The following is a 26,204-nucleotide window of genomic DNA, read 5'->3' on the forward strand; positions in this document are numbered from 1 at the left end:
CCGGCCCGGGTAAGGCGGTGCAACTCCGCCTGGGGCAAAGACGCTTGAGAATCACTACAGCAGGCCCCTCCCCCAGAAGATCAACGGGAAACCCACCCAGGACCAAGTTCACCTACCAAGGAGTGCAGTTTCAATACCAAGGGGAGCGGCGGAATTCCACAGGAGAAGAAAGCAAAGCACGGAACTCATGGCTTTCTCCCCATGATTCTTTAGCCTTGCAGTTAATTTAATTTTTTTTTCTTTTTCAATTTTTTTTTCTCTTCTTCTGCTAAATTTTTTTAACTTTTACCGTTTTCTTTTTTAACGTTTTTTAAAATAGTTTATCATATATATATATATATATTTTCCTTTTTATATTTTTTATTGGCTTTCTTTTTTTAATAGTTTCTTTTTTTTTTTTTTCTTTCTGAACCACTTTATATCCCCTTTCTCCCCCCTCACGATTTGGGATCTCTTCTGATTTGGCTAAAGCATATTTTCCTGGGGTTGTTGCCACCCTTTTAGTATTTTACTTGCTCCTTCATATACTCTTATCTGGACAAAATGACAAGGCGGAAAAATTCACCACAAAAAAAAGAACAAGAAGCAGTACCAAAGGCTAGGGACCTAATCAATACAGACATTGGTAATAGGTCAGATATAGAGTTCAGAATGACGATTCTCAAGGTTCTAGCCGGGCTCGAAAAAGGCATGGAAGATATTAAAGCAACCCTCTCGGGAGATATAAAAGCCCTTTCTGGAGAAATAAAAGAACTAAAATCTAACCAAGTTGAAATCAAAAAAGCTATTAATGAGGTGCAATCAACAATGGAGGCTCTCACTGCTAGGATAAATGAGGCAGAAGAAAGAATTAGCGATATAGAAGACCAAATGACAGAGAATAAAGAAGCTGAGCAAAAGAGGGACAAACAGCTACTGGACCACGAGGGGAGAATTCGAGAGATAAGTGACACCATAAGACGAAACAACATTAGAATAATTGGGATTCCAGAAGAAGAGGAAACAGAGAGGGGAGCAGAAGGTATGTTGGAGAGAATTATTGGAGAGAATTTCCCCAATATGGCAAAGGGAACAAGCATCAAAATCCAGGAGGTTCAGAGAACCCCCCTCAAAATCAATAAGAATAGGTCCACACCCCGTCACCTAATAGTAAAATTTACAAGTCTTAGTGACAAAGAGAAAATCCTGAAAGCAGCCCGGGAAAAGAAGTCTGTAACGTACAATGGTAAAAATATTAGATTGGCAGCAGACTTATCCACAGAGACCTGGCAGGCCAGAAAGAGCTGGCATGATATATTCAGAGTACTAAATGAGAAAAACATGCAGCCAAGAATACTATATCCAGCTAGGCTATCATTGAAAATAGAAGGAGAGATTAAAAGCTTCCAGGACAAACAAAAACTGAAAGAATTTGCAAATACCAAACCAGCTCTACAGGAAATATTGAAAGGGGTCCTCTAAGCAAAGAGAGACCCTAAAAGAAGTAGATCAGAAAGAAACAGAGACAATATACAATAACAGTCACCTTACAGGCAATACAATGGCACTAAATTCATATCTCTCAATACTTACCCTGAATGTTAATGGGCTGAATGCCCCAATCAAAAGACACAGGGTATCAGAATGGATAAAAAAACAAAACCCATCTATATGTTGCCTACAAGAAACTCATCTTACACCCGAAGACACCTCCAGGTTTAAAGTGAGGGGGTGGAAAAGAATTTACCATGCTAATGGACATCAGAAGAAAGCAGGAGTGGCAATCCTTATATCAGATCAATTAGATTTTAAGCCAAGACTATAATAAGAGATGAGGAAGGACGCTATATCATACTCAAAGGAACTGTCCAACAAGAAGATCTAACAATTTTAAATATCTATGCCCCTAACGTGGGAGCAGCCAACTATATAAACCAATTAATAACAAAATCAAAGAAACACATCGACAGTAATACAGTAATAGTAGGGGACTTTAACACTCCCCTCACTGAAATGGACAGATCATCCAAGCAAAAGATCAACAAGGAAATAAAGGCCTTAAATGACACACTGGACCAGATGGACATCACAAATATATTCAGAACATTTCATCCCAAAGCAACAGAATACACATTCTTCTCTAGTGCACATGGAACATTCTCCAGAATAGATCACATTCTTGGTCCTAAATCAAGTCTCAACCGGTATCAAAAGATTGGGATCATTCCCTGCATATTTTCAGACCACAATACTCTAAAGCTAGAACTCAATAACAAGAGGAAATTTGGAAAGAACCCAAATACATGGAGACTAAACAGCATCCTTCTAAAGAATGAATGGGTCAACCAGGAAATTAAAGAAGAATTGAAAAAATTTATGGAAACAAATGATAATGAAAACACAACGGTTCAGAATCTGTGGGACACAACAAAGGCAGTCCTGAGAGGAAAATATATAGCGGTACAAGCCTTTCTCAAGAAACAAGAAAGGTCTCAGTTACACAACCTAACCCTACACCTAAAGGAGCTGGAGAAAGAACAAGAAAGAAACCCTAAACCCAGCAGGAGAAGAGAAATCATAAAGATCAGAGCAGAAATCAATGAAATAGAAACCAAAAAAACAATAGAACAAATCAACGAAACTAGGAGCTGGTTCTTTGAAAGAATTAATAAGATTGATAAACCCCTGGCCAGACTTATCAAAAAGAAAAGAGAAAGGACCCAAATAAATAAGATCATGAATGAAAGAGGCGAGATCACAACGAACACCAAAGAAATACAGACAATTATAAAAACATACTATGAGCAACTCTACGCCAACAAATTTGACAATCTGGAAGAAATGGATGCATTCCTAGAGACATATAAACTACCACAACTGAACAAGGAAGAAATGGAAAGCCTGAACAGACCCATAACCAGTAAGGAGATTGAAACAGTCATCAAAAATCTCCAAACAAACAAAAGCCCAGGGCCAGACGGCTTCCCGGGGGAATTCTACCAAACATTAAAGAAGAACTAATTCCTATTCTCCTGAAACTGTTCCAAAAAATAGCAATAGAAGGAAAACTTCCAAACTCATTGTATGAGGCCAGCATCACCTTGATCCCAAAACCAGACAAGGATCCCATCAAAAAAGAGAACTACAGACCAATATCCTTGATGAACACAGATGCAAAAATTCTCGCCAAAATACTAGCCAATAGGATTCAACAGTACATTAAAAGGATTATTCAGCACGACCAAGTGGGATTTATTCCAGGGCTGCAAGGTTGGTTCAACATCCGCAAATCAATCAATGTGATACAACACATTAATAAAAGAAAGAACAAGAATCATGTGATACTCTCCATAGATGCTGAAAAAGCATTTGACAAAGTACAGCATCCCTTCCTGATCAAAACTCTTCAAAATGTAGGGATAGACGGCACATACCTCAATATTATCAAAGCCATCTATGAAAACCCACCGCAAATATCATTCTCAATGGAGAAAAACTGAAAGCTTTTCCGCTAAGGTCAGGAACATGGCAGGGATGTCCATTATCACCACTGCTATTCAACATAGTACTAGAAGTCCTAGCCTCAGCAATCAGACAACAAAAGGAAATTAAAGGCATCCAAATCGACAAAGAAGAAGTCAAACTATCACTCTTCGCAGATGATATGATACTCTATGTGGAAAACCCAAAAACTCTACTCCAAAACTGCTAGAACTTGTACAGGAATTCAGTAAAGTGTCAGGATATGAAATCAATATACAGAAATCAGTTGCATTTCTCTACACCAACAACAAGACAGAAGAAAGAGAAATTAAGGAGTCCATCCCATTTACAATTGCACCCTAAACTATAAGATACCTAGGAATAAACCTAACCAAAGAGACTAAGAATCTATACACAGAAAACTATAAAGTACTCATGAAAGAAATTGAGGAAGACACAAAGAAATGGAAAAATGTTCCATGCTCCTGGATTGGAATAATAAATATGGTGAAAATGTCTATGCTACCTAAAGCAATCTACACATTTAATGCAATTCCTATCAAAGTACCATCCATTTTTTTCAAAGAAATGGAACAAATAATCCTAAAATTTATATGGAACCAGAAAAGACCTCGAATAGCCAAAGGAATATTGAAAAAGAAAGCCAAAGTTGGTGGCATCACAATTCCGGACTTCAAGCTCTATTACAAAGCTGTCATCAACAAGACAGCATGGTACTGGCACAAAAACAGACACATAGATCAATGGAACAGAATAGAGAGCCCAGAAATAGACCCTCAACTCTATGGTCAACTCCTCTTCGACAAAGCAGGAAAGAATGTCCAATGGGAAAAAGACAGCCTCTTCAATAAATGGTGTTGGGAAAATTGGACAGCCACATGCAGAAAAATGAAATTGGATCATTTCCTTACACCACACACGAAAATAGACTCAAAATGGATGAAGGATCTCAATGTGAGAAAGGAATCCATCTAAATCCTCGAGGAGAACACAGGCAGCAACCTCTTCGACCTCAGCCGCAGCAACATCTTCCTAGGAACATCACCAAAGGCAAGGGAAGAGAGGGCAAAAATGAACTATTGGGATTTTATCAAGATCAAAAGCTTTTGCACAGCAAAGGAAACAGTTAACAAAACCAAAAGACAACTGACAGAATGGGAGAAGATATTTGCAAACGACATATCAGATAAAGGGCTAGTGTCTAAAATCTATAAAGAACTTAGCAAACTCAACACCCAAAGAACAAATAATCCAATCAAGAAATGGGCAGAGGACATGAACAGACATTTCTGCAAAGAAGACATCCAGATGGCCAACAGACACATGAAAAAGTGCTCCACATCACTCGGCATCAGGGAAATACAAATCAAAACCACAATGAGATATCACCTCACACCAGTCAGAATGGCTAAAATTAAGAAGTCAGGGAATGACAGATGCTGGCGAGGATGCGGAGAAAGGGGAACCCTCCTACACTGTTGGTGGGAATGCAAGCTGGTGCAACCACTCTGGAAAACAGCATGGAGGTTCCTCAAAATGTTGAAAATAGAACTACCCTATGACCCAGCAATTGCACTGCTGGGTATTTACCCTAAAGTTACAAACGTAGGGATCCGAAGGGGCACATGCACCCGAATGTTTATAGCAGCAATGTCTACGATAGCCAAACTATGGAAAGAACCTAGATGTCCATCAACAGACGAATGGATAAAGAAGATGTGGTATATATACACAATGGAATACTATGCAGCCATCAAAAGAAATGAAATCTTGCCATTTGCGACGACGTGGATGGAACTAGAGGGTATTATGCTTAGCGAAATAAGTCAATCGGAGAAAGACAACTCTCATATGATCTTCCTGATATGAGGGAGAGGAGATGTAACATGGGGGGTTAAGGGGGTAGGAGAAGAATAAATGAAACAAGATGGGGTTGGGAGGGAGACAAACCATAAGTGACTCTTAATCTCACAAAACAACTGAGGGTTGATGGGGGGAGGGGGTTGGGAGAGGGGGGTGGGGTTATGGATATTGGGGAGGGTATGTGCTATGGTGAGTGCTGTGAAGTGTGTAAACCTGGCGATTCGCAGACCTGTACCCCTGGGGATAAAAATATATGTTTATAAAAAATAAAATTAAAAAAAAAAAAAAGGTACTGAGTTTTAGGGCTATTTGTTACAAAGCGGTAGCTAACTGATACAGCCTGTGTCCCCTTTCAACTGCCATCTAGTCTTTTTTCCTCTGAATTCCCACCTAACTACATTTCCTGTCTTGCTTCCTTCCCATTCTCTCCTTTAGGCACCCCAGTCTTACTTCAACCCTAACGTTCACTCTCCTGCGGATATTTTTGCCAAGATGTCCATGACTGTCTTATTACTGAATATAGTGAACACTTGATGTAAATCTTACCAAACTTTTTAAAGGCAGTTATTATCGGTGTCTCTTCTGCTTTGTCTTTTCTGCTTAGACATCTCACTTGTGACTCTCAGGTCTCTCCTTCTGGTTATCCTCAGCAGGATTCTCTTTGATTTCCAGCTCTCAAACATTGCTGTTACTTGAGAAGTGTGTCTTAGGGTTCTACACTTCCTACCTTATAATCCTGCCTGAAGATCTCATGCACTCATTTTCTTTCATAGAACTGTTACTTTTATAATTTTATTTCTAATAAAAAAAGTTTTTAAGTACATTATTTAAAAACCACATGAGAATCACCCTGCTATTTTGCTCACCAAATTTAACTACATTATAGGTGGTTAAGATGTGGCATATTTAATATAAGAAAACTGAATTTTTTCTTGGCTTGTTGAAATTAGGTATATCTTTAATCTTGTAGATTGTTTCTATCATATCTATATGGACAGATATTTTAGCATTTTGAAAATGTTGTGATAATGTCTTCCGACCTCCATTATTTTTGTGGAGAAGTTAGTTATTAATCATATTGTTGTTCTGTATGTAATGTGACATTTTTCTCCTATTGCTTTTAAGATTTTCCTTCCATTTTTGCCTTTCATCAGTTTGACTCTCTTGTGGCTGAGTGTGTTTTCTTTGTATTTATCCCACTAGGGATGGCTTATTGGCTCTCTAAGTTACTGAGTGTGTGTTTTTGTCTTTTGAGGGTTTTTTGGCCTAATTTGAGATTACCACTTTATCTTCAAATATAGAATATTTTCATCACCTTTAAATCTTCTTCATATCCCTTCACAGTAATTATCCCTTTTCTATTAAATTCTCTATCTCATGTGTTCCAGATCTAAAAATATTGTCCCTTTCAGTATCAGAATCTACCAAAGTTAAGGTTTATGATATTCTGAAATAAGTGTTGTATGGCAAAACCACCTCCAGTGTTTTACGAACATTTCTAATTTCTGCTTAGATTTTTAGCTTTGGTATCCCTCAATAGCTCATTAGCAGTTTAATGCTTTCAAGAAATTTCTTCTACTCTTTTAAACAATTTCATTATTTCCAGCAAGCAGATTTGTCCAACCAAAGTAGCCCTTACTATTACCAGGAATAAAATTCTCTAATTTTAGAAAGGTTCAATTATTTTTTGATTTTTAAAAAATGAACATATATTTACTAAGAAACTCTCCTGGAAAGACATGGATTCTTTCTAAAATGATGAGAATCTAGAGAATAAAAAAGCTCTTCCTATCAAGGCTGTACAGTGTTGTTTGAATTGGAAAAAAACCCAAAGATTTCCCATTATAGGAAGTGGAAACTAAAGAAAGGGTACAAAAAGTACTGGAAACCTACTCAAGGCTTTTAATGTGCTCATGACTATGTTATATTTTATGCTTCAGGAAATCAAACTGCATCATTCAATATCCTGTAGTAATTAATTTGAGAGGCTTTTCTCAAAATAAAATAATGGAAAATGCATTTATTTTGGAAACTCACTTAAGCTTTATGTAAAACAGAAGGACCAGAGGAAGGGTAGGATTTGTACTGGAAAAGAGTTTCGTGAGGGATTGTCATTCATTGGGAACTAACAGTTCTAGGAAAGTGCAGATAACAAACATATCACGGAAAAACTTTCCACCTCTTTGTGCCAAAATTCTACTTAAAAATCATTTGCCAGAGTCTTTTGATACTGGAAATATAAATATTATCTATAGAGTTGAGTTTCAAAGCTTCATTATCTTAAAATATATAAGGTTTTTTCCTTTATCAAACAGATAAATCAGGCACAGAGATGAATTAAGATACTTGTCTCTTGACTTCCACTTCTTACACCATGTTGCTTTTCTCATGGTGATGGATATTTATTAAAATCAATTCTAATATTCACACTAACAGACAAGCATGTCTAGAATTTGGCCACACTGGCCAGTGGAAAGAAATGGCCACTCTCCTTCTTGTTCCTGGTGGATCAGTCCCATATAAAATGCCTCTTTATATTCTCCATTGGAATGACACATGTCCCTCTGTCAGAAAGTAAATTATTTCTTTTTCAGGTGGGTGGAGTTAGTAAGTGCAAGTTTCTAAATGCCCACAACGTGGATCTTTCCTCTTCTAATGTCTATTCTAAGAAAAAAAAATTCTTCATTTTTTATGGCTGTATTTCTAAAAATAGTCTTTGTCTCTAACTGATTACAAGAAAGGCAGTACTGCAACCTCTAACCTCTTTAGTCCCTCTTTCTTCCTTTTAGTTCCTTCTTATGCTAGCATTTCTGTGACAGCTCCCAGCCCAAACCACTGTGGAAATCCAAGTCCCCAGGTTACAGTTAGTAATCATTTTATTTGGAGGTCAAAAAAGGGGGACCATTTTTATGAGAAGTTGAGGAAGATTTCATCAGATATAATGTTTAAACTAAGTCTTATAGGATATGTAGGAGTGTGCCATGCAGAGAAGAGATAGAGGAAACAGTAGGTATAAAGGCACAAAGTCAAAAATACTGAAAACAAACCCTACGTAGTATGCTTGAGATTATTAAGCAGAATGGCTGGGGCAGAAGGTGGGAGGGAATGATGGAAGAGTGTGAAGGCTGGATTGTGAAGGGAATTTAAGGTTTATAATGTTGGACCTCATCATGTAGATAATGGGGAATAGTACTTTGAAAATTTGTATCTTAGAATATCTCTGATGATTCTATGAAGTGTTAATTGACATGGCAACTAAAAACAGTAAGGAGAACACTTAAAGATAATAGAAGTTAGCACTTAGAAAAGGGAGTAGATTTGAGAGAAATTTCTGAGGTCTGATTGGGAGGACTCAATGATTTATGAATGGGAAAGGAGAGTAAGAATTGAAAATAAATGTGCAAGATTGGTGATGCAGTGATGCTGTTAACAGAGATGGAGACAACAGGAGTAAAGCTGGGGTTCAGAAGTTCTTGAGTTGTCATGGGAACTATGCCAGGTCATTTATGTATTAAGTAGTATACATGGAGGTCAAGATCTATACCCTCCTCTCAAACCTTTGGCTTCTCCCCTTAAAAATAAGGAATGTGCAGATTGCCTGAGTGCCTCAGTAAGTTCAGCATCCTGACTCTTGATTTTGGCTTGAATCATGAACTCAAGGTTTTGAGATGGAGTGTGGCATCAGGCTCACACTGAATGTGGAGCCTGCTTGGGATTCTCCCTCTTCCTCTTCCCCTCTCACTTGCACTCACACGTTCTCTCTCCCTCTCAAATAAAAACAGAATGGGGATGTAAACTTGATTGATCACAGGTCACCAAAGTAGCTACATTTACCTCTAGACAAGGGCAATGTTTATTAAAAGATTAAAACACCAGTTACATAGGAATTTCTAGACTCTGGAGAGTTTTCTCTCTCACACTTAAGCAGCAGAAGGGTCATCCCCTTTATTCTCTCTTTCTCCCTACAAGACACTGTAAAAATACTTAACAGCTTTATTGAGGTGTAATTGACAGACAGTAAACTGCATCTATTTAAATTATAGAACTTGATAAGTTTTATAATATTTCATACCCATTTATTTTCTGTTTTCTTTTTCATTAGTTTCCATTCTGGTCTTTATTATTTCCTTTCTTCTACCTATTTTAGGTTTAATTTACTCTTCCTTTCTATTTTCTTAAGGTGGATATTTAAGTCATTCGAGATTTTTTTTGTGGTGGTCATTTAGTGCTATGAATTTCCCCTTAAGCACTGCTTTAGTAGCATCCCACAAATTATAATACATGTATATTTTTTCATTCAATTCAAAACACTTTCTAATTTACTCTTTTCTTTCTTTTTTGACCTATGGATCTAGATGTGTTTTATGTGGTTTGGAAATATTTTGAGATATTTCAAATTTGAGATTTTTCAAAATATATTTTTGTTACTGGATTATAATTTATAATCATTATAATTCATTGTGATAAAAGAATGTACTTTATATGATCTGGGTTCTTTTCAGTTTAATGGCACTTATTTTATGGCTCAGAACATGTACTCTGCCCAATATTTTGTGAATCTTGAGGTTTTCCAGTGTGGCTGGTGTGAGTGACAGGCACTGCTCCTGGCCCAACATTAGCACCTAGCACTTCTACCTCAGATCCTTCAGTTGGTTTTGTTTCCAGCTTTAGGTAGCTTCTTCCTATGCAGTCATTAGTGAATACTCAAGTGGAACCATCCGTATATTTTCCAAGTTCTCACTCTGTGAACTTCTCTCTTTTCCTTCCCTTGACAGAAGGCTGGAAAAGAGAGAAGTTCACAGAGTGAGAACTTCTCCTCAGAATTCTAGTCACCTTAACCTACCTGGACTCAGCTCATTCGCTCAACCAAGGAGTCTGCCAGTTCCACTTTTGTTCATCTTCTTTGCACTGTGGCTTGGAAATGATCTCAGAGCAGTAGGCTATGGCAGTCGCATGGCTCACTTCATTTTTCTTTCCTGCCTATGGGGATCACTGCTCTTCCTTGACCGATTTACAGTGTTCTGCAAACTCTTGTTTCCTATATATTGTCTGGTTTTGGTTGTTGTAGGAGGAATAAGGATAAATCTGTAAATAAAGATAAAACTGTTACTTCATCTTGGTTGGAAGCAAAATTGTCCCTCTCTTTTTCTTTCTTCTTCCAAGAAGCTGCAATAGTAGACCTGTCAGAACCTCTTCCTACAAGGAAAGAGACCCTGCCATCTCCTATAGACTCACTCTTCTTACTCAGGTCAGCCAAGTCAGAAGCTACAGCCTTCCTACACGTACATGCGAGGACAAGCCTGGGAATAGGAATTTGTATTTGTCCACTGTTACAGTTGTAACAGTCCAAAATCTAAACAGCTGATGACAGCAAACATTTCTTTTTTGCTTACATGACATGAGGGCTGCAGTTGACTCCAGCTCTGCTGGGCTCAGCTAGCTTTGCTTGGTCCAACTGGGTTGTCTGGATTCATTTCAGCTCTATGCATCTTGTTATTCCAGAACCCAAGGTGAAGGCATGATATTTCCTTGGTGAAGGTCCAGAGCAAGAGATCCAAGGCCAAAGCATGCAACACATTTAAAACTTTTGCTCAGTCCTGGCCTAACTCACATATGTACACATTCTATAGACCAAAGCAAGTCAATACCAAAGCCCAAAGTTAAATGTATGGGAAAGTAGACCTACCCACAGGAAGCATGGCATTGATAAAGAAAGAAAGAATAGTTGTGAACAATTATAATCTTCCATAGCATTGAAGACTTGTTCTCTCTTACTGTAATTACCAAGTGTCCTAGCACTTGTACTGAGCACATCATAGTATTTCACATATTAGGTTCAATTTAGCATTTATGTGACTCTTTTCTCTCTTCCCCTGGAAAATAAGCTTCATAAATGCAGAGATGGTTTCTGGTGCATAGTAAGTAGCTGTTGAGAGAGTGAATGAATGAATGAATGAATGTCTTTTTCTGCTTACTTCCCCAAAGCATTAAAAAATATGCTAGATGCTAGATGGCATTTGGTTACAAACTGTTTAGGACGAACTAACCTAGGACCAATTGATGCCACATGGTCCAACCATTCTTGGCAGAGAACTCAGCCCTAGCACTTGGCTCAAAGTATAGAAAATGATGTTGAGTTTTGCTTTTCTTTGCTATTGTTCTCTATACATATTCTTGTGGGCATGGGATGCTGCACTTGGGAACAACATTCCCCCCAAAATGAAAGAAAATACAGATTAAAACAAAAGTGAGGGGGGGCGCCTGGGTGGCTCAGTGGGTTAAAGCCTCTGCCTTCGGCTCAGGTCATGATCTCAGGGTCCTGGGATCGAGCTCCGCATCGGGCTCTCTGCTCAGCAGGGAGCCTGCTTCCTCCTCTCTCTCTCTCTGCCTGCCTCTCTGCCTACTTGTGATCTCTGCCTGTCAAATAAATAAAACAAAAGTGAGGTTCCAGTTTTAGCCATCAGATGAGTAAAAATCAAATAATGGCTAGCACTTGATGATGGCAAGGAGATGAAAAAGCAGGCACACTCATATGTCAGAGGAATATAAATTGGCACAGTCTTGAAGGAGGGCACTTTGACATACTTATCAAAAGTACATTCTCTTTGTCCTTATAATTTTCCTTACAATTTTGCTCTGTGAATCTATTCTATAGATATACTTACACAAAAACTAATACTGAATACAAGGATATTCAATGAGGTTTTGGTCATAATAATGAAAGATTGGGAATGTTTAAAGGCTCAGCAAAGATGGATTGATTAAATAAAATGAGCAGCTGTGAAGTTCTTGAAAATAAAGTAGCTCTTTATCTACTGATATGGGATGAATTCCATAATGTTACGTGAAGAAAGGGGAGAGGGAGGCAGTCAGGGAGGCAGTGAAGAAGGGGAAACTCCACAGGGAAATAGATGGTGTTCTCAAAATGAAGCAAATATTTGAGTGTAGCTGAATTGAAGAACATGTATAAGGACCTAGAGGGAAATAAGCTAGAAATGTAAACAACAGAAATGTCCTGAGGGCCCTCAAATACTATGCTGAGATGTTTGCTGTGTGTCTTGAAGAAGATGGAGAGCTGCTAAGGCATTTGAAGGAGAATGAGTGGGTCAGACTCCCTGGGACTCCACAGCGCTGGGTGGGCAAAGACCAGAGATGAGGGATAGGAGGGGGGCCGGCGTGGAAGCAACGACAGACTCATGGTGGAGAGAGCAAGGAGGAAGATGGTGCCACATGCACGGCCAACTGGATCTGGGGATATGGGAGAGGAAAGAACTGGGATGTTTCTCAGAGACCAGACAAGGTCACTGACTATGTGATTGCAACATTCACAGAGACACGGAGTAGAGGGACTCCTGGTTTGTGGTGAAGGTGGAGGGTCCCAAGAAGGAAATTTAATAGACTTGGCTTTTAACTTTCTATATGGGAACAAATTTGAGTAACATTCTAACATAGGCACAATTGTAGTCCATTTTGCTGCATTTGTCACTATTTTTTTAATGGTAAAGTATGTCATATACCACAGAAAAAATCTATACAAATTCCAATACTTATTTCTTGGAAGACTAGAGATGAGACAATCACATAAAGGCAGCGGTTGTTGGGTTTTGTTTTTTTCCCATCGGAGATGTGTTTTAAACAACTGAAAATAAGTTTGAGCAACAAATTATTCAGAGTAGAATCAATTTGAGAAAAATTCCAACCAAGCTGCAGATACTGATAAAACCATAACATTCTTCATTAAAATGCAGGAGAGGGAAAACAGCCAAATGATAAATTTAAGGTAGCACCAACTAATATGCTAAGGAGCAAATAACTGGAAAATTTTTTCAGTTCTTAAAAATGATGTACAGAAACTGTGAGTATGGAGTTTAAGGGCAAATCTGAAGGATGGTGAAAATAATAGCCTCTGTTTGGTCTATTGCAGAGAGAAAAAGGGAAAGAAGTCTTTAATTTTTCTGTCTTTGCAATCTAAAGTCCTATTTGCTATTTAGAATTCCTACAAGGTAATTCTTGCTTCTTTTTGCTTCCAAGGTAGAAGGACATTTTCCCATGTTTCCTCTTGACATGATAGTCGTCTTAGGTTTGTCATATTCCACAGCGATAGAATATTTAGAATGGAGATGTGCTAGGGGTGCCTGGGTGGCTTAGGATGCTCTCTCCCTCTGCCCCCTCCCAAATAAATAAAAATGAGAATTAGAGAAACATGATATGTCAATGAGTGAAAAGTATCACTCTCTCGCCCACTTTGAGATTCAGGACCTCCTCCCATGATTAGCAAAACAAAGGGTAAAGTCAGAGAGAGTGTTGTCTAGCAAAGGATCCAAGAGGCTGAATATAAGGATCTGAGAATTCTGGGGAAAAAAATGATGATTTACGTTCTCATTTTAAGCTAGTTAGGAAGCCAGTAGGGATGAAGATAATATAGGACATTCTGTTTCTCCATTCTTAAATGAAAAGTTCATAGGCTATATATATGTATCTTAAAAAGTCTTCATTTTAAATTAAGACATTAAGAAATTTTTAGTACTTTATTAAGAACTATGCTGTTCAAGAATTTTAACAATAAAAAAAACCCTACCAAAATGTTGAAATATGTTAGATCATTTCTGTCATTCTTATTCATTTGAAACCTCAGCTTTGTTAACCGCAAGAAATGCCCTAATCATGTTTTTGATGACTGGCAATTTTAGTCTCAGCGTTTATCCTAAACAAAAAGTAAATAATACAATGAGAGAAAAAGATTCGCCTGTGTATGTAACCTATATGCAACCTGTAAGAGAATTTTCACAGCTGTAATAATTCAAAAAGAATAAAAAAGGAAAACAATAGGAAAATGATAGAGATTGGTAATTCAAAGAAGATGGCCAATAAACATGAAGAGATGCCCTAGTAGTTAATTATTTCTGTAATGACTTTTATAAAGTGAATTCTAATATTTTTTTCAGATGTATTGAGTTCTTCTATGTACCAGGAACTAGGGACACAGAGATAAACAAGGCCTGCATTGTTTTTAAGCTCGGAAAACCAGTAAAGGATATAGGTGCTATGGTCCGTGGAATAATGACCCCAACAATGCCTTTTCCCTGATCCCCAGAACCTGTGACTATTGCTTTACATGATGAAAGGGACTTTGTAAATGTGATTAAGGTTAAGGACCTCGAGAAGGGGAAAATATCTTGGGTCATCCAGGTGGACCCATTCTAATCACATGGGTCCTTAAAGCAGAGAACTTTCCCAGCTTCACTCAGAGATCCAGAGAGATAGCAGCATGAGAAGAATTCAACCTGCTGTTGTTGGCTTTGAAAACAGAGGAAGGGGCCACCAGCCAAGGATTATGGGTAGCCTCTAGAAATTGGAAAAAATAAGGAAACAGATTCTTCCTTAGATCCTCCAGAAGAAACTCAGCCCCACTGATACCATGATTTTAGCCCATTGGGCTTCTAACCTGTAGAACTATAGGATAATACATTTGTGATGATTATGTGACCACATTTGTGGTAATCTGTTGGAGCAGCAAAAACAAATTAATGCAGGTGCTCTAAGTGCAAGGCAGATCAGACTGCAATCAGGAGGAAGGTCAGAATGGAGGTGTAAGTCAAGGGCTTTGGCACTCAGTGTTGCACATAGCCCAACTGATAAAGATGAGCAAGGAGTGCAAAGGAGACCTGCCAATTGTCCTTGTAGTGATAGGAGTCAGTCAGTCATGAAAGGGGAGAAAGACATTTTAGACAATGGGATAAACACCCAAGTCAAAATTATAAAATGTTTGCGTATCAGTTTTCTAACTGGGCGAAGTTGTGAAGCACTTGGAGAAGGAATGTAAATACTTCTGCTTCTGACAAAAGAGCAGGCTGGACATTCTAAAGGGTCTTTCTACTTTCCAACACCCATATAGTGACGAATACCTGCCTTTTATTATTTTTTTTAATTTTATTTATTTATTTGGCAGAGAGAAATCACAAGTAGGCAGAGAGGCAGGCAGAGAAAGAAAGAGGAGGAAGCAAGCTCCCAGCTGAGCAGAGAGCCCAATGTGGGGCTCGATCCCAGGACCTGGAGATCATGACCTGAGCTGAAGGCAGAGGCTTAACCCACTGAGCCACCCAGGTGCCCTAATACATGCCTTTTAATGCACTGCTGAGCTTCCAGGAAGTAAGAATATACCCGAAACCCTCCATCCTACAACAAATAAATATGTTAATGGCCATCCATGTAGCTCAGGATGGCTCAGAGCCACTTAAATGCTGAGGATAGCTAAAAGAAGATGAAGGAAAAACCACCACCTAAAAAAACCACAGTACTAATAGGATCATAAGGAATTATCATGCATGCAGATAGAAATCCAGAGACATACACCCAGTACCCAGAGGGGTTTCTTCTGTCCTGGGGGAGTTTCCTACCCAAGAAAGGGGCTTAAGAGGCTGAGCAGCATAAACAAGAAAAAAAGTGTGCTAACCACAAGAGAAAAGATGGGTAAATTAGACTGCATTAAAATTGAGAACTTCTGCTCATTTAAGAAAAAGAAAGGTAAGATAAAAAGACCAACCCCAAAGATAGGAGGACACAAATAATGAACAAGGAATTCAATTTCAGAAATCTGTAAGAAACGCCAGAAATTCAAAAAGAAAAAGACAATCCAATAGAAAAATCTTCTCCAGGGGTGCCTGGGTGGCTCAGTGGGTTAAGCCTCTGCCTTTGGCTCAGGTCATGATCTCAGGGTCCTGGGATTGAGCCCCACATCGGGCTCTCTGCTCAGTGGGGAGCCTGCTTCCTCCTCTCTCTCTCTCTGCCTGCTTCTCTGCCTACTTGTGATCTCTCTGTGAAATAAATAAAGAAAATCTTTAAAAAAAAAAAAAAGAAAAATCTTCTCCAAATACCAATAGATACTTCACAGAAGGCTTAGTACAGATACTAAACAAATATGCTAAGATGCCTCCAGAGAAAGTCAGTTTAAAATAGAATACCATTTTATACCCACTATTAGCAAAATGAAGAAGTCTGACAATACTAAGTGTTGACAAGAATATCAAATAATGGAAACTCTTATATACAACTGTTAGGACTTTGTAATGAACTGGTTTAAACAGTCTGGGAAAAAATTGGTATAATATACTAGTTTTGAATGTTTATATGTCCTGCAACCCTACAATTCCACCTTAGGGTATATATTCTGGACAAACACTAGTACACATGCACCCAAAACTATCTAAGAGCATTCAGAGCAACACTGATGGACCAGGGGGAGAAAATTAAATAGAAACAATTTAATCATAGACAAGGCAATGGTTAAATATGTTGTGATATAGTCACCTGAATATGATACAACTTTGAAAGTAAATGGACATGTGTGAATTATAATGTAATGACACACCAAGTTGCAAAGAATTTCATGAAACAAATTTTCTAAAGTTCAAAAAAAGCTAAATGATATAAGTTATTTAGGAATACATTAGATATAGTAGAACACATGGATTAATGATAACATTGAATGATAATAGCAAGTTGCAGGAAGGCTAGAATATGACCCCATTTTTATAAAGGTCTAAAATAAGCAAGACTATGTATTGTGGAGAGCAACATAGAGATATATATGATTTTCCATGTAAAATTACATATAAAAACCCAATAGCAAAGTGAAATGGTAAACACAAAATTCAAGAAGGGTTATCCCTGGCAGTAAACAGGGGGGCTGGGATTGGAAAAGTCCACACAGGAAACTTCAACAGAATTGATTGTGTTTGGTTCACTGTCGCTGCGATATGTTCACTGATGTTTAATTTTATTATCATTTTGGTAACTTACAAGTATATTGCATATATTCTTTCGTGGTACCAAATATTATCTAATAAAATCTTAATTAAGCCACACAAAATTGGTTTGTTCAGATGGCTGTTCTTCCAGCTCCCTCTTCCTTGAGTGCCCTGTTTTGTACTGTGAAACTTGAATGAGGGTCATAGGCCTGAAAGAAGAAAAAAGTGTGTTGAAGATGACATATACACAAATGCTATCTCAGCACAGCTCAGAGCTAATGATCTTTCCTGGCTGGATGTCCCAAAATTGTTATAAAGTGATGGAGCCAATTCTCTGTTACTCTGTTGGATTGTATTTCAATATGGTGGCTCATTTTCCAGTGGAAGTCTTGTCTTTAAAATACCCTGCTTAGGGCACCTGGGTGGCTCAGTGGGTAAAGCCTTTGCCTTCAGCTCAGGTCATGATCTCAGGGTCCTGGGATCGAGCCCCGCATTGGCTCTCTGCTCAGCAGGGAGCCTGCTCCCCTCTTTCTCTCTGCCTGCCTCTCTGCCTACTTGTGATCTCTCTCTCTCTGTCAAATAAATAAATACAATATTTTTAAAAAATACCCTGTTTAAGAGTGGATGTGGGCTTCAAGGAGTGCCTGGCTATCAAGTGCCTTGTGGAAAGAATTCTTATATTTAAATTACAAGTTTTGTTTTACATATGGAGTTTAACAACAAAGCCTTTGTTACCAAACATGTTGGAGGAATGGGGAGTAATAATTATTAATAAATTTGAGTTAAGTAATTTTCATTTCAGATTGGTTTCTCTATCCCTTTCACAGCTAGCAGGGCAAAAATCTAACTACCCTCAGCACCTCACTCCCATTCCAGTGCCTCTCATCTCCCAGTCACCATCTTGCTGGGATTCCTCCAAGTAGGATGTCTTTCTTATCTCGTCACCTGCTATGCACAGACATGCTACCATCCCTTCTAATTCCCAAACTCAAATGCTTCCCTACCATCTCCTTTGCTACAGCAGGGTTGTAAGGGGGTGGGCCCTGAGGCCAGTGAGAGGGACTGGAGGTTGGCAGGGATGAGGAGGTTGGGACAGGATAAGAGTTTAATCCAACATAATGTATTGAATAAGAATTAATGGCCGTCAGAATCACATCACAGGCTGTGATGTAGCTAGACCTTATGCATTAAGGTTACACATCCCTGACTCAAATCCCCCTGTTATGTCCCTTGTTAGGCGGGTAACTGTTCAGGAGTCCCTGAACTTCTCAGAGCCTCAGCTTCTTTGCCAATAACAGTAATTACTACCTATATCCTAGGGTAGTTATAAGGATGCAACTATGCTTATAAATTATAAGTACTCAGTATAGACTCAAATGTGGTGTTTTATTTGTATTGGGTGAATATGTTAAAATTATAGAGGTTCTTTCTAGGTTTGCTGATGGAGACGCAGCCTTGACTCATTAGGGGTTGGTTCACTTACTCATCCTTGAACGCAGATTTCTTGACATTCGTGTTCACTGTTGAATCTGTTTCCTGAGCCATTACAGCCACTGAACCAAAAGCGGGCACAGGAGTTGACCTGTTTGTCATAATACCACCGAACCACATATTCGCCGCAGTTTCCTGGCTTCAGGGCTTCCAAGCATCTAGGATCTAGAGTGAGAAAAGGATAGCGTGTTATTATAGGTTTGTCTTTCCCTGAAAAGATGAAAAGTGAGAGTTTCATGAAGTTTATTCCCCATGCACCCTAATGTGCCAACTAAGAAAATGTGGTTCCAAGTTAAAACAGATTCCCTGCTACCTAAAATACTTCCTCCACTACCTGCCACGTCACCATTAAGTGCTCCTTTGAAAACATAAAGATTTTTGATCTTCATGAAACCTTATTAAAAGTGTTTATTTCCCTGGAATCATAGCATGGTGAACCTTCATTAGCTAATACTCTTGCGGGAATTAGTCGACAAGAGAAAAATAGAATTTCTTCATTTACTTTGGACTTGATTTCAAACCAGATCAACATTTGGAATAAAGATGATCCCAGCCTTCAGTACACATTCATTCCCAGTATGTTCATAGGAAGTGCCACTGTGATCGCATGTAATTGTGCCTACTGAAAAAGGAAAACCCTTTTATGTTACCAAAATATAAATAAATAAAATGAAGGGTTCTCTTTATATCACAATCCTCTTTTTAAAAGAGGCGTTCTTGGGGTGCCTGAGTGACTCATTCGGTTAAGGGTCCAACTCTTGATTTCAGCTCAGGTCATGTTCTCAGGGTGTGGATGAAGCCCCGTGTTGGGCTCTATGCTCAGCAGGGAACCTGCTTCAGATTCTCTCTCTCCCTTTCCCTCTGTCACTGTCCTCACTCTCTCTAAATTTAAAAAAAAAAAAATTCTTTAAAAAGAGCTGTTCCTACAAGACAATAAAAACATGAGCTTTTAATGTCTATTTATGAATAAATCTAAGAAATACTTCCACTGTAAATAAAAATAACAAAAAGGAGAACTACAATAATGAAGCCATTCATTAAATCTCTTTTTATTTCGTGGTATTCCTTGTGCTTTGATTAGTATTCTTCTTACCTAAAGAAGTGATTCCAAGGTGAAAAAAGCCACAAAAACCAAATAGGTACTTGCTGCCCGAGACTTGTGTTCTGTGAGACAGCTTATGTGCTGCAAGCTTCATTTCTCTTCATTTCTCAAACAAAACAAGTCCTCTCTCCAACTCCCAGAATTGCTTCCCCAGACGGGGAGCATATCTCAATTCCTTTATTTTCTAAAACTAACCTTCAAGTCCACTTCTCTTCTCTTCTGAAGACTCTTTAGACCAAATGGAAAGCAGTAGACTTTCACTATCTCCACTCTTAAAAATAATAACTAAATAATGTATATTGTGTACCTTGTCAAGCTAATCTCTGAGCTTCTTTTGGGCAAGGACCTTGTCTCTCTCGCATGTCCTTCAGAAACTGTATGTAATGATTAATTTCTATAGATAGTAACTCCATAGAAGATATGTTGAGGAGGGGGAATCTAGATTCTAGCTTTTTTCTCTTCTACAATCTAGGGGTCAAAATATTCAAATGTTTGCATGAGTCAAGGCCACGTGTAAGACAACAGGGAGTGGTAGACTGTGGGAAAATAGAACACAAGCCTCTCTAAAGGCATTTACATTTTAAAAAACAATAAACATTATAAGAACTTTAAAATTGTTTACTGACCAAATTTGTTCTATAGCCAGTGTTATAATTTGACATATAATAAAAATAAAAAGTGTCTTTTGTCCTCCCTCTTTAGAGTCAAAACTTGTTCTTTCTGAACGAGATTTAAGAGCCTGCCCTTTCTGGGCCTTGACATTGTAGACACAGCAGCTGATTGGCAGGTGTCTCTTACCTTTGTGCACCAACTTTTCTGGCTGGAAGTCCAAGATGGGGCTTGGAATTCTGGTTTCCAGACCCTCTGCCCTATTCTCAGGGAGACCAAGCAATGGCCCCTCGGTGGTAGTGGCCTCAGGTGAAGGATTGGTGGTCTGGCTGTCAGCCCAGATAGGCTCTGGAGACTCGTTCTCTTTGTCCTGGTCTCCAGAGACACTGACCTAAAAGGAAAAAAAATCACATTTTTGTTTCTGGTGATATCAAGTCAGAAAAGCTAGTTTGCTTTGGGGAACATTTAAGGAAAAATTCAGCATTGCTTCTTCTCCCCAAATCCCCAATATTATTTCAATCAAAGCTCAGGAAATGACGCTCCTCTTCTATGTCATGCATTGCCGAGTACCTAAGTTATGGACCCTTCCACTGCCAGGCACCAATGCTTTTGTGCTGGGGCTTCCAGAGAGATCCGCATGCAGGGCATGAAAGGTATGAGCTCAGGAGTAGTTAATCTTCATTTTTTTCATAGTTACTGGCATGAGGAAGGGGAAATAGCCACTAGTTTCTTTGACCTTTTTAAAAAAATAGCCTTTCCTTCTTCATTTATTAACACTAGAGAAATTAACAATATATTCCAAAATATCTACAACAAACTCTCAGTTGATTTTGAGATTGGGAATGGGGGCGGCAGAGACAGCTGAAATAAAAACAGTAGCAATCACTTTTCATCTCATTCTACTATCTGGACTCCAGCAAATGTCAATGATGCAGGATGCTTGGCTCCTAAGAAGTTCTAGAAATGTGTGTTAGCTAGGGAACAAAGGGATATAATTTCAAAAGCAGGTTTTCTGGACTCAAGTTTCCATGTTTTATCAAAATTTATGATACGTAATGAGACAAGGAAAAAAAGGTATTTTGCTTCAAAAAAAAAAAAAAAGTCGTGTCAGTTATTCTTATCTACCATTGCCGGGGGCAAGGTCAATCTTTTATGGGACCAATTAAGTTCTTTTATCTTTTTTCCCTTGGCCCCCAGCTACAGGGAATGGAATCAATCGTTTATCTTGTTCTTGGCACAGGATGGTCATTTATCCTTTCAAGACCCTCTTTTTTTTTTCCTTTTTGTTTAATTATTTAAATAGGCAAATCTGTGAACTATGTAAAGTCATTTTTGATGCCTTCTTTCCTGTAGTTCCTATCATCCTATCCTGTGACCAGAGCCAGCTGTCACCATGGTATTTTATGGTCACAGTAAAATATATGGAACCATAATATATTAAATTAAAAAAATAAAAACTCCAACACTACAGCATATTTTTCATTTAAAAAATGCACATAGGAAACGAATTGAGGTAAAACTACACTTGAATATCAACAATGATTATTTCTGGGATCTGCTAAGCTACTGTGCTTTTGATTCTCTACAAACACACACACACACACACACACACACATGCATGCGTGAGGAAGGGCTAATCAATTCTGTCACTTATGTGTGCAGATTTTTTACAATGATTAAAGTACTACCAGGTAAATAAGAATAAACATTTCTGTTGGTACTAGTCTGGTCATCAGCCTGATAGAAAAGCACTCAATTCAAATACAGTCGTGACTTTTCACTAGCCCCAAAACTCAACTTTTGGGACAAATGGAGGTAAAACTGTGGGCCACTTGGCATTCTTCTTTCTTTGAGAATGACCTTGTGTGTACATATATCGATTTGAATGTGAGCTTTTATAATCATTGTTGAACAAAAGAAGTTGAAGGCTAAAGGAAAGTTTTGTGAGTACTTCATTTCCTATAGGGGAATCTAAAGCTCCAAATGATTGAAGAACTTGCCCCAAATCACTGGCTATCGGTGAAATTTGAGAAATGCCTGTTTCAAGAAAGAAATATAGTTTTGTTTTGTTTTGTTTTTTGCTGTTGTTTCATTTGCTTGCACATATTTTGTTAAGGAAAAAATAAGTTAAAAGCTTGACTAAGGAATAGTTTATCAAACATAAAAAAGCCAACAGCTATGAGGCTACAATTTAGGTACCCTGTCAGGTGAGAAGATTCCTTTGAGGAAGTGTGCCAGACAGCTGTTTCCTTCAAGGAATTACCTTAGCCTTAAAACCACTATCTTGGGGCCCCTGAGTGGCTCAGTGGGTTAAAGCCTCTGCCTTCGGCTCAGGTCATGATCCCAGGATCCTGGGATTGAGCCCCATATTGGGCTCACTGCTCAGAAGGGAGCCTGCTGCCTCCCCCCACCCTGTCTCTGCCTGCTTCTCTGCCCACTTGTGATCTCTGTCAAATAAATAAATAAAATCTTAAAAAAAAAATTGCCTTGTTCAAGCCTTAAGGCCTCATAAGCTATTCTTGAGCTCTCGTAAGTTTAGGAGTGTGTGTTTGCTTTCTCGATCACAGCATTTGAGAATTTTGACTACTACTGCTACCTCAGGTTTTAGCACAAGTGAAAAAAAATTTTTTTTTCATAAAGGAGAACAATTTTATCTTTTGGTTACATGAGATCTCAGATTATTTAAACAAAGGTATAATTACCATGATTTGCCATTTTTATAATTTTCTTATTACAAAAACATTCATTGAAGGGAATTTAGAAAATTTGGACAAGCAACAAGAAGAAAATAAAAATCACAAGGGATCCCATCTCCCAGAAATAATCATTGTTGATATTCAACTTTATCCGTTTTACCTCAATTTGTTTCCTATGTGCATTTTTTTAAATGAAAAATACACTGTAGTGTTTGGGTTTTTAATTTTTTTTTTAATTTACTATATTATGGTTCCATATATTCTACTGTGACCATAAAATACCATGTAATTACATAACTATATTTAAATATATAACAACAATACCCTCTTTTAAACATTCAATTTCTTTGCTCTTTTTTTCCTGTTGGAAACCACTGGGCTGATGGTTGGATTAAGGAACACACATATTCGAGGCTTCTGAAGACATAGTCTTCTCCAGAAAAATCTTACAATTTCCACTCTCACCAGTTAAGTGTCTTTTCTTAAAGGACCACCATTTATTAGCTATTTTGAATGCAAAGAGAGATAGTTACTAGTTTGATAGGTGAGAAATTCTTCAAGGAGGTACAAAGGCCATCCACAATCTGTCTCCTACATACATGAACAACCTCCCGGCACCCCAGGTGATGACCTTTCATTCCTTCCTCTTTATTCTGCCTCAGGCCCTCAAAGTCAACCATCCCCCCAGGGCAAGACTTTGCCCTGTAACCCAGTCAGTACTTAATTTTCCTTCCAGTTAGTGCACAGCATGTCCTAAGGCTCTATTTGGCCCCCAATCATAGAGAAGTTAGCCTTTACTCTGACACTATTTGTCTATCATTTCCAGTTTCACACATGTTAACTATCACCTCCCTGATAAAAGAAGTTAAACCGTGCCACATTTTCCATTTTCATCTCTCTCCCTTTTTCCTCCCTTTTTTTCCTTCCTTTCTGTCTTCTTTCTAAAAATCTTTATAGCATAGACCAGCAAATAGTAGCCACTAGATAAATTGAGAAAGGGCTAGAGGGAGAGAGAAGGAAAGAGGGCACTTTGTTTTTTGTTTGTTTGTTTGTTTTTTAGTAGTTGCACAGTATGTTTGTGTCATTTACTTATTATCACTTTTTAAATAATTTTTATTAACATATAATGTATTATTTGTTTCAGGGGTACAGGTCTGTGATTCATCAGTCTTACACAATTCACAGTACTCACCATAGCATATACCCTCCCCAATGTCCATCCCCCAGCCACCCCATCCCCTTCTCCCCCCTCCCCTCCAGCAACCCTCAGTTTATTTCCGGAGATTAAGAGTCTCTTATGGCTTGTAAGAGGGGAATTTGGATTAATTATTCTATTCCTTTAGGTTTTATGTCATCGTTTTAAAATAAAAAACTAGACCCTAACATGACTTCTATCCCTAAAAGTGGGATCTAAGCAGTCCCAAACCTGACTGGCAGAACGCACACCACAGTCACTGCCTCTGGAGAGAAGAGAAGGGGGAGGAGGATCAGACTGAAGACACACAAACACGGACTTGAACTTTATCCCAGCAAGAGTGCATGAACAAATGCGAATAGGATATTTCCTTTAAGAATGAGTATAGTAGGGGCGCCTGGGTGGCTCAGTGGGTTAAGCCTCTGCCTTCGGCTCAGACGTGGTCCCAGAGTGCTGGGATCAAGCCCTGCATCGGGCTCTCTGCTCAGCGGGGAGCCTGCTTCCTCCTCTCTCTCTGCCTGCCTCTCTGCCTGCTTGTAATCTCTCTCTCTGTCCAATAAATAAATAAAAATCTTAAAAAAAAAAAAAAAGAATGAGTATAGTATGACTGGACAACTCATAGAATTTTACTTGAACAAGATATTAGGAGAAAATACAGATGTACTCAAATGTTTTTGTTATTTTTCCTAATGTACTGTCATGGAGGCTTAATACCTAGTTAAAATATATGCCATTGTATTATACACAGGTTTTTTAAAGGTAATTCGGCCAAAATGTAATTATATATAGGAGGAATAATTCAATGATGTTATTTTTAAGAGTAAAAAAATAAATGAAATGAAATGATGCTATCAACAAGAAATGAATAAACAGGAAAGCATGTAGAAAAGTGAGATAGGACAAGAGTTCTGAGACCATATTATTAATATAGACAAGAAATGATCAGACCTCAGTCTCAGATTGTAGAGGATGGATAAGGAGTAAAGAGTTGATGGCATGGATAGAGAGATGATAAAAACAGACCAAAGACGACAATACCAACAAGTGTGGAAGATAAAGTAACAATAGAACTACATATGTGTTCCAGGTTTCTTGCCAGGTGCCTGGTAGGATTCTACCCCTATGGACGGCAATCAGGAGAAGTTGCTTTGTGAACATATTTCATGTCGAATGCCTGCGAAACACCCAGAATAAGATCTGCATGATCAAAAATGTGAATCTGGGGTCCAGGAGAAAAGTCTGGACTGGGGAGGCAGACTGGAGAGTTGTTAACATAAGGAAGAGAAGAAGGTTAAGGGCCAATCTTAGAAAAGTAAAGAGTTTAATATTTAAGGAGTAAACAGAAAGTGAAACCCCAGAAGCAAATAAGAAAGAATGCTAAGGTGGTTGGGAGGGGAACAAGGAGAAGGAGGACTCTCAAAACCAAAGAAAGGAGTGGCATGGTATTTGATGCAAAAGAGAAAATAAGAGGACAGCAATAAGGATGTGGCAATTAAGGTATTGTTGGTCATTCTTCCAGCAGAGGTTCAGTGGCATATCAGAGGCAGTAGCCTGACGTCAGAGGTTTTCCCAAGTAAAGGGAACTGAGAAAGTTGAGAGGGAAGAAAGGAAAATGTGTGTGTGTGTGTGTGTGTGTGTGTGTGTGTGTGTGTGTGTGTGTGTGTGTGACAAAGAGGCAGAGATAGCAAAGACTGGCCTATGGAATAATTTTATTATAGAAAGATAGAGAAAGGCTAGTAGCAAGAGGGACATGAACTAAGAGAGGGTTAAAGGATCTTTTCAGATGGAAGAATCTGAAGCTTATAGCTATAGGGAAGGAGTCAGAAATATTGGCAGGAAAGGAAATATTGGCACAACAATGAAGCAAGGTCCGAGTTTTAGAAGAGGGAGAAGAGAATGGGCCTCAGAGCACAGGCAGGAGACTAAAAGTTACCACAACAGAACTGAGGATAGAGCCTATGGTCATATTTTAGGATGAAGGGACACAAGACACATCCAGTTCCAGTAGCAAGTCAGAA

General features: G+C 38.4%; 1 protein-coding gene and 1 long non-coding RNA gene across 3 annotated transcripts in view; one reads left to right on the top strand and one right to left on the bottom strand.

Moving 5' to 3' along the window:
• Positions 1-26,204, top strand: part of LOC125081116 (uncharacterized) — a 126,827-nt gene that overhangs the window by 21,389 nt on the left and 79,234 nt on the right. The gene's annotated exons all lie outside the window — the stretch shown is intronic.
• Positions 16,294-26,204, bottom strand: part of COL28A1 (collagen type XXVIII alpha 1 chain) — a 151,583-nt gene continuing 141,672 nt past the window's right edge. Inside the window, exons 34-36 of one of the 2 annotated variants that reach the window (XM_047695594.1) lie at positions 20,485-20,681; positions 18,577-18,749; positions 16,294-17,302 (exon numbers count right to left, since the gene is read on the bottom strand). In XM_047695594.1, coding sequence (XP_047551550.1) covers positions 18,577-18,749; positions 20,485-20,681 — 370 coding nt within the window. In that variant the 3' untranslated portion in view covers positions 16,294-17,302. Of the gene's footprint in view, positions 17,303-18,576; positions 18,750-20,484; positions 20,687-26,204 lie in introns of both variants that reach the window. The other variant, XM_047695593.1, reaches the window with a different exon arrangement.

Source organism: Lutra lutra, chromosome 11 (assembly GCF_902655055.1).
Source record: "Lutra lutra chromosome 11, mLutLut1.2, whole genome shotgun sequence".
NCBI classification, from domain to species: domain Eukaryota; kingdom Metazoa; phylum Chordata; class Mammalia; order Carnivora; family Mustelidae; genus Lutra; species Lutra lutra.